The sequence below is a fragment of the Empidonax traillii genome, unplaced genomic scaffold (assembly GCF_003031625.1).
Source record: "Empidonax traillii isolate 1590-97213 ecotype Southwest subspecies unplaced genomic scaffold, ASM303162v1 scaffold1274:size141774, whole genome shotgun sequence".
NCBI lineage: Eukaryota > Metazoa > Chordata > Aves > Passeriformes > Tyrannidae > Empidonax > Empidonax traillii.
This window is the reverse complement of record NW_020956467.1, coordinates 1-8806: the sequence shown is the minus strand read 5'-3', so window position 1 is coordinate 8806 and position 8806 is coordinate 1. Positions and strand designations below refer to the sequence as shown.

Below are 8806 nucleotides of genomic sequence, written 5' to 3'. Positions count from 1 at the left end.
GAAGTGGCGCTGTGCTCCTGTCCTGCATGAAGATGGGCAGCCATCCACTCTGCTTCTCCGGCTCCCCTTCCATCCAGGTATTCATCAAGGGCCTGGAAGCTGCAGGAGTTTACAGTGCCGGAGCAGTGAGGTGATGTGACACCGTAACCAAGCCATTGTGATGTCAGTTGTGCCTGGGGCCGAGTGTGGTCCAGTACATCGGAGTTTGGTTGTGATGGGCCTGTGGCCTGGAAAACGCTGAGATGCTGGAGAAGGAGGAGGCTGAGGGCTCCTCTCCTGACGCTCTCTCCCACCTGCCGTGTTGCCTGCATGAGAAAGGCTGTCCCTTGGGCACAGGGACCGCCTGCCACCTCCCCTTGTGAGCCCTTCGCTCCAGCACCCTCCTCATCCCATACCCGGGTAACCCTCAGCAAGACAGTGGCAACAACATTCCAAGAGTTAAAAACCCCACAGGTTCCCAGGAGGAAGGGTAGGTTCAGTCTAAGGGGCACCCTCACGCTGTTCTCTTTTTACAGACGAATCTTAACACTGCTTGTTTGGTTTTTAATCTCTGGGGATACTTTTAGTGCTCACATATTATAGTCCACTTCCTGCACTCACCTGGGAGTTTCACCACACCTATGGCAAAGTTAAAGAACAGCTCACAGCACTTCAGTCTTGCTCACACAAGTAACACAACATGGATTAGGCCACTGTTCCTGCAACAGAGAATAACTGGGAAATGGGCTGTGGGTTGGGGTAGCATATGAGTTTTGTGGGTTGTAGTGACAACAGTTTCTTGGGCGTACAGCAGCAATGACACTTGAGAAAGTCATGTGTGTGACTGTGATCTGTTCTGCTGATCAGGTAACATTTAGGTAAAGAAAGAAGGCATACTTTCTCCTCCAGCATCCTGTACACACACACATATATATATATATATGTGTGTGTGTGTGTGTGTGTGTGTGTGTGTATATATGGATTTAATTAATTTTCCTAGCTGGTAGCACACAGATGTAGCACTGGTAGCGCTGACTTTTTTTGAAAAAGTCAGAAGAGACATTTGGTTAACTCTGGGATGACAAAGGGCAAAACTACGGACTGTTCCCTTGGAACTGGAAAGGAAAGAGTCACAAATATGTGCTCCATACATCATCTGCTCCAAGATACCACGCTTCAAAAATCAAGGACAAAGCGCTGTTGGCAACATCATGGTAACCCACGATGGGAGTGCATGAAAGAGGGTTCCAGTTCAGGTAGGTGATGTGACCGGTACCACGAGAATGAAATTGGTACAAGGACATGAACACAGGGAAGTCTTCATCAGGAACAAAAGCCTTACAAATGACACTTTATACTCTCTACCTTTGCCATCCAGGTAACATCCCCTATGTTCCCTATCAATCAAGTCCTTTCGTGTTGCGCTTTCTCAGCGTGCCTGAAGTTTCATCTGAATCAGTGGCTTTCTGCTCTTCTAGTGCTGCACTTTCATTTTCTGACTCCACAGACATGTCTTCTTGGGTTGTCTCTTCAGCTTCACTGCAGCTCTCAGAGTGGAATCCAGCATTCTCTGCTATGACAGCAGGATCATCCCCATAACAACAGCAGCAGTCCTCAGTGCTTTGGCTGTGATGAAGGTCCTCCTTCTCTTCACCAGTGAGAGTCTCCTCATCCTTTTTCTGCATTAAATTCTGACCACCCCTTCCCGTGGTGAGATCAGCTAGCAGGGTTTCATCACAAAGATAATCATCTTCCATGCCCTCCATTCTTTCTGCCAGCTCTTCTGGAGAGGGTTGGCTCAGGTCAGGGTAATCTACAAGGATTGTGTCCTGTTTGCGCTTGCAGCAACTGGAATTATCGTAGACAGGATAGGTCTCTTCTGGATAACCTTAGGAATAAAGCGATATGCAGCTTGAAGTGTTACCAGCATTTAAAAGTAGTCCTGACTTAAGTGATGAATGCAAAGTTTGATAGAACAGTTGCTTTTAGCACTGTCAGTGTGCCAACTATTTAATGCCATGTGTGCAATTAAATCCATGGCAAGAATCTGCAAAAACGTGACTTCTTGGGAGACAATGGCAAAAGAACCACTTATTTTCAGGGAGCCAGGTTATCAACCCTGACTTTAAGTAGTGAATACCTGTGCTTTGCTGAAAGCTATGGGAGCTAACAGGTAAAAACTGTGTCTCAGATCTTTAAATAGAACCTTTTTTTTTTTTCTGTCTACAGATTGACTGATTCGTGTTTTGAAGACTTTTGCTATAGACAGCATTACTTAGAAAATTGAAAAACCAGATCTGTCAATGACTGTGCATTTCATTTTAGAAACATCATCATGAACTTCACTTTATAAACAGAGCTCAAGGCCAATGTTTTGGATCATTTCTGAAAGCTTTTTTGAAGGCAAGAAATTAGGTCTGCACTTAAACTTCTGGTAGGAGCAGCTCAACTAAGTATCTTGAAAACACATTTATATAACAGGTAAACACCAAGGAATGGGAAGGACATTAAAATAAATAATTTTTAAAAGACAAATTTCCTGGAGTTGGCTTTTACCACACTGGAGCAAGCAAAGAATGACTAATCAAAAGTAAAAGCTGTAAGTTATCTAAAACATAATAATTCTGTTTTCCAAGAGTTTTATGATTGATTGTCATGAAATCCAGCACAGCAAAGTAAGGGAAAGATATAAAACTAGAGCAGCCAAGCCCCAGCAGCAGATGGAGTATATGTGAATATTCATATGCCACTTTTGGCAGCAGATAGTGTAGTGTTGTAGTGTTTACACTAAAAGCAATGCTTGGTGCCTCAAAATCTGTTTTTTTTCCATTATGGTTGGGGAAAAAAAATATTCCTTTTGCAAAGGTTTGAACACTAACTTCTGGAAAGGAAAGGATGAAGTTAACCAAAACTTTGGAAGTATTTGGGACTATAAGTAATCCTTATTCAATTTTTCTCAAAAGGGTAATGGTAAGAAAAGCTCTCACTTACCTTCCCAGTCCTCCATGTAAGGAGCTTCTTCAGCTTCCTTCTCAGGAGAGATGTCATCTATGAATTTTCCTTCTTTCATAACTCTAGTAATTTCTCGGAGTTGTTGAAGTAACAATTTTTCCTGGTCTGTTGTAACATTTTGAGTCCTGCTAGAAAATATTAGACACCAGAGTTCAGTCTGCTGTTATTACAAACTGTTAAAAGAGTTTGAACCCAACTGTTTGCTCCATCCCAACAGCACAGTCTGAAGAAACTTGTCTGTAGCATCATCACTACTCAACATGTGCATGTGCTCTGCACTTCAGCTCAGCGTAGTTCTTCCCCCCTTTATCCAGAAATCCTGTAAACAGGTTAATGAAGGCGGGTAAAGCCAATGTGAGAGCAAGATTAAAGTGACACACAAGCAAGAGTTGTGGTACAAAAGACACTACAGAGATTTCTTGCCTTTATAAAAGTGTTAGGAAAAAATTAGAGTGTTTGAAGCATTATAAGGAAATGTAATTCTGAACCTCTGCTACATTTGTAGCTTGTGTAGGCTGATCGAAATTACTCAAACATCGTTATCCTCAAGACTCTTATGATCCCTCATTATGACCATTTAATTTGCAAGGCCTCATTAGGAAACGTCAACTGGACAGATCATGCTGTTATTATAGAGAGTCAACAATGCTGCCTGGTGGGGAGGTGGGGGTAGAAGCAGGAAGGAAGATTTAAAAATGAAAAGAAGGTATTACATTTAACTTTAACTTGCCCTTTTTATGATTAGAGAGTGGGAGAGGATTTTTATCAGATTAAAAGCAAAATACGATTTTGACTGGTTCTACACTGCTGAGTCTAGTAATTACTACAGCTCAGGTAATATAATTACTTACTGCTGTAACAAAAATGCTTCCAACAGATAAGATCATGTAATCATTGCATGTTATTTTCTCTGGGAAGCAAACGGCTCCTAAAAATCTTACTGACAAAAAAGGATTATTTGGAGGATGGTGGTCTGTGTTCTACTAGCTCAGAAGGTCAGAGTAAGAAAGGTGTTGGCTGTACTTGGGGGTGAAAATGGTTCTGACCGATGGTGCTTGTTTCATCTTGAGTTTCAAGTTTAGAATTATGATATCTTGATCTTTGTCCTTGAGCAGGTGTTTGTTCTTTGTGTAAGTGCCAGTTCAAGACTCTCAGGGGTCTGAGTCACTACTCTAGTGCTCTTTTGGATCTCGCTGTGTTTTAGTCAGGATCTGATGCTCCTAGTTCCTTGGAGAGGGTGGGCCTTGGCTGAATGCTGAACTCTAGGCAGTGTGTGAGGTCAGAGAGATGATCTCTGGTGATCTCTGGACTGGAGATCAGACACACATAATATCCAAGAGTGAATGCTCCGTGAATCTTAGGGATGAAATGGGAAGAGAGGAGTTAGAAACAGATTAATGATTTTGGCTTTAGGTGGTTAGTATCTGTCTAAGCCTTGTTTTATTTACTTGAATTCTCATAAACTTGCAGTGCTCCTCTTCAGTTTTTCCTCTTACCAGCTGTTGGGACTAGAGCAGCACTCCAGAAGGTACTTTGTGCCACTCTACATACACAGGAATGATGGGTGACACGATGGCTACTCAACTAAAGGCAGAGTGACACTGGTTCAAAGCCAAGCATCCTACTGCTGGTTGGTGCAATGGTGATGGGAGTCCTGATCCTGGGCTAGATTTTTTTTTTTGGCACAGCTGTGAACACAGGTGTCTGTAACTGAACCCAGCTCAGGAGCAGGCCTGCTGGTTTCATTAGCACCTACCCAGATTGAACTGCTTTACTGAGATCACAAGGCAAAACATCCCTTATCTACATTTCCCCTGAGGGGCACTTGGCCCCACATTTTGAGAAACTGATATCCCAACACTATAGGGAGGCTGCATTGAGTTCTGTCAAATTGTGCTGGCAGTCTGTTCTACAAAACAAGTGAAGCTGTGAGGCAGCAGCATCTTCTCAAAAGCCTGGGTTATGCAGATGTAGAATCTGAGACGTGAATTAAAAGGCCCAAAAAAAGGAATGGTTTCATCAGCTAACTGCCTTTGTTTGAAGCTGTAACAGAATTGCCAAACTAATGCTCTTTTTACAGACAAAACTGTACCTAATTTGAATATATATCACTTGGATGAAGACAGAGAGGCCTATCTGTTTAGCACAATGGGAAGATATGCTAGCTCAGATAATAGGATCAATCAATGCAGCTGCGTCACTGCAGCACTTCATACAGGAAAATTCCTAATATGCAGGATACTCTCATTAGAAAATGCTCCTGTCTTATTGCAACACAAATATTTCAGATTATTCCTCCTCCAAACACCTTGCTTAGAAGACAAGTAGTTTAGTTGCTCCCTCTAGAGAGGGAGAAACTAAAGGTCACGTGTGATTTCCACTTCATTTAAGGCCTCTGGGAAGACTTACTGTAGGATGCTGGCAATGTGTAAGACATCTGGCTGCCCCGCACATGAGAGATTCACCAGGATATAATGTTCTTAGGAATACTTAGAGGACAACAGATGCAGAAGGTTTACAGAGTAAGAAAAGGTCATTATTTTTGCTCTCTGTATTTGTAGCTCCAACGCAACCATTACTTTTCATAATGGCAATGATAACATTTTGTAGAGTCCCAAAGTGTTCACTAACAAGTAAAGTAAAGGTTTCTTATTCTTACTCTGAGGAAGAACATTTCCTGAAGAGCCATCGTGACTGCCGTGAAAATCCATAATCTAACATGGCATCTCAGACATGTTAACTGGTGCTTTTTTAGCTTCATGATCTTAAAATAATCATTATTGAAATGCAGCTACCACCCAAATTTAATTTGTTTAATTGCATATAAAAAATGAAACTCAAGTGATTTTTGCTGTCTTCTTCTTTCCTTTTTATTTAAATCTATCAACATCCAGACTTGAACAAGGCTAGCTCAGTACTCTGTGCTCTAAATACACTTTCTACCATACATTTTATTTTAATACATTCATCCAGTATTAATGAACTTAATGAGCATCACAGTGTAGATTAAGAAAGCTTCCAAATCTGAGTGTATTTAAAAACAGCTATTTGCTCCATCTAGAGGTGCTTTCCCCTTCCTCTTCAAAGAGGCTACATACAAAATTCTTTATTAGATTCAGATTCTGATTTCCCCTGAGACCTTTAGATCCATGTATATAAATAGTCTGGTTGAACAAAGAAGGGAAGTTCCACTAAATAGAGGCTTTGAGCCAATAACACAGAGTGGAACAAATACTGGATCAGACCCTAAACCGATTTTCTCCGTAAAAAAATATTCTATCCTGAGAGTCAGCACAATGTCTGGGCAGCTCATAAGCCTATTTCTGTCAGCTTAAAGGTAGGCACAGAGCATTGTGTCAGCTCTCCAGGACAGAGAGGACTAATAGTCACGGTGGTATCCTTCTGTTCCACTGACTAAACCAGGGCAGCTCAGGGGTTCTCCTGCAGGAACCTGGCTGAACACGGGCAAGCTCAGCACCTCGTCTGCCTGAGCTGAGTGCAGCTGCAATACAGGCCATGCAAGAGTGGGCAAAACTACACACTTTGAAGCATAAACGAACAAAATGTGCAAGTTCAGCACAGAGTTGTTCCTACAGAATGGGTTAAAACAGGCCTTGGCTGGCCCAGACAAAGTTAACATGCGTTACAACCTGAACAGCTATTGGCTTTGATTGCAAACCTCACGTTAAAATTCATGGTATTTCCATTTTCAGACACTGCAGTTATGCACTGTCCTATTGATCTGTTCTTTATATTCAAAATGGAAAACACAGGCTTCTTTCCAGTGTTTCTTTGTGATGTAGAATAGTGGTATGGGGGTTTTAGCAAACATTAATAAACATAATAAAATTTTAAATGCCAATTTTATAACTCTTTTGTCTTTTATATTCAGAAACTAATACATGAATTTACTGGTTACAGCGAGGAACTAAGTTATGTAATCAGATATTATACAATTCTGCCTTTAAAGAAATATTTTATGGTTACTCTAACAGGAATTTATATAGATTTCAATTTGGAAAAATAATCCATAGAACTGGAAAAGAATAATTCAGGATATTACTTTGGTCACACAAGACAGGTTGTTTTATGTACTTCAAATGTAGAGGTTTTATATTCTGTTTACATCTACCTGTCATCTTCTTCCAAATAACACACTGTAAAAAAGGGAAAGGTAGGGATAGTTGTTATTCTGTTTAAGGAAAATGAAGTTGGAAAAAAATATTTATATTACACAATGATGCTGAAAAGAGAAAAACTGCAGAACAAAAAGTGTGATGTGTAAAATCAAATTTCTACAATTTGAAGTAGCAATAAAAATGGTACTTTAATATAGATAATGCAAGAAAGTTTAATTTCTAATCAGAGCAGGATGTCTCCTTAAAATGCTGTAATTTGATACACACCTGTCATACATAGGTCCTACTCTGTTGATTAATTTTTCCATAGCTTCTTCTGTCTCTCTCAGTCTTTCCTGGAGTTGAGTGAGTTCATAGTCAGCTGTAAAATAAAAAAAAAAAACATCTCAAGATCTGTCAGTAGCAGCTTTGAAAATGTATCTCTGTCCCATTATCACAGGTAGCATATGCTGTACCAAAGCAAAATGGCTGTGAGGAAACTAAAGCATTCATCTTGGAGAGTTCTACCTACTTTTCCTGGCCTAAGACGGTGAAGACTACTGTCAATGGTAACAGGACACACAGAAAGCACCTTCTTTCAAATGCTCCCAAGCTGCCTCTCAATAAATGGGTGGGACACTGGAAATGCCCTGGAGATTGAAGTCAGGGGGCAAAAACATTTTTTGTGTGCTTGTTTGTTTTTTTTCCCTAAGGAAATCATAGTGTTTTGCTATCTACTCTAGAATTAACAGTTCTTGTGGAATTTCCCTCTTAGGACCCTGGGAACAGAAACAAAAGGTCATTTGAGCATTTTCCAATGAGTCTAAGGTTCGAGAAACCAGTTCTTTCTCAAAGAGAATCAAGTTCATGGGTTTGATGGCTTGATCCAGCCCTGCCCAGGTGTGCCAGGCTTACTGGGATGAACAACAGCGGTGTCCCGTGGAATCTGTCCGGGAAGCAGAGCACACCATTACCACGACTGCACTCTTCCAAAAACTGTGGCTATAGTACAACACATGCAGGAACACCCATCCTGGCTTTCATTTGGCCAAAAGCATTAACAGGTCAAGATGCAGCAGCATGGATGTCAACAAAAATGCTTGAGCTCCTTGGGTTGGGTTTTTGTAACTCGTGCTCAAAATCCCATAACTGATATTCCACTGCCCCCCACTGCAGAACACAATGAAACCAGTCTGGGTGAGTGAAATATTCAGCTGCTACGGGCACGTGGCAAAGGCACAATGAAACTCCAGCACAGCAGGAATGGAGAAATCCATCCACAAGCATCCATCTTTTAGAAAGATTTCTATTCTGCACAGAATCTCATTACTTAATGTATCACTGATGTAATTATTTTGCATGTCTGAGACTTTAAAACACAGATGAAGGGAAACTGGCAAAGAGAAAGGAAGTTACTCCCTCCAAGTCACTATGTAAGTAGTGACTCAGTCTTCAGATTCCTAGTCCAGTGACCTGTCCCCTGCTCTGCTACAGCTCGCCATGAATGCTTTAGGAATATAAATGAAGAGCTCTAGAGAAAGGCAGAATAATTTTCATCGCTAGTTCTTTGGGTTATATAACAATGACAAATGTTTAACTTACTGCAAACTTACTTTCTCTTACAAAGCATTAGAGAAAAAAATACATTTACCATTGCTAATAAACTGCACAAAATTGCCAGGCACAATGCAGTACAA

General features: G+C 40.9%; 2 protein-coding genes across 8 annotated transcripts in view; one reads left to right on the top strand and one right to left on the bottom strand.

The window, feature by feature from the left end:
- LOC114069490 (tubby protein-like) overlaps nt 1-7624 on the top strand; it is a 96379-nt gene extending 88755 nt beyond the window's left edge. For 5 of the 6 annotated variants that reach the window (XM_027906301.1, XM_027906304.1, XM_027906306.1 and 2 more), the window contains one exon: nt 7570-7619. In XM_027906301.1, the coding sequence (XP_027762102.1) occupies nt 7570-7604 (35 nt within the window). In that variant the 3' untranslated portion in view covers nt 7605-7619. Of the gene's footprint in view, nt 1-7569 lie in introns of all 6 variants that reach the window. The other variant, XM_027906311.1, reaches the window with a different exon arrangement.
- LOC114069492 (protein RIC-3-like) lies at nt 982-7510 on the bottom strand. 2 transcript variants are annotated; one of them, XM_027906313.1, is made up of 3 exons: nt 7398-7509; nt 2971-3116; nt 982-1867 (listed from the first exon to the last, which is right to left on the bottom strand). In XM_027906313.1, the coding sequence occupies exons 1-3, from the start codon at nt 7436-7438 to the stop codon at nt 1380-1382; spliced, it is 675 nt and encodes a 224-aa protein (XP_027762114.1). In that variant the 5' UTR covers nt 7439-7509; the 3' UTR covers nt 982-1379. The 2 variants fall into 2 exon arrangements, with proteins under 2 accessions (XP_027762114.1, XP_027762113.1); XM_027906312.1 differs by having other exon boundaries at nt 984-1867; nt 2971-3119; nt 7398-7510.
- Nucleotides 7625-8806: the final 1182 nt, after the last annotated feature.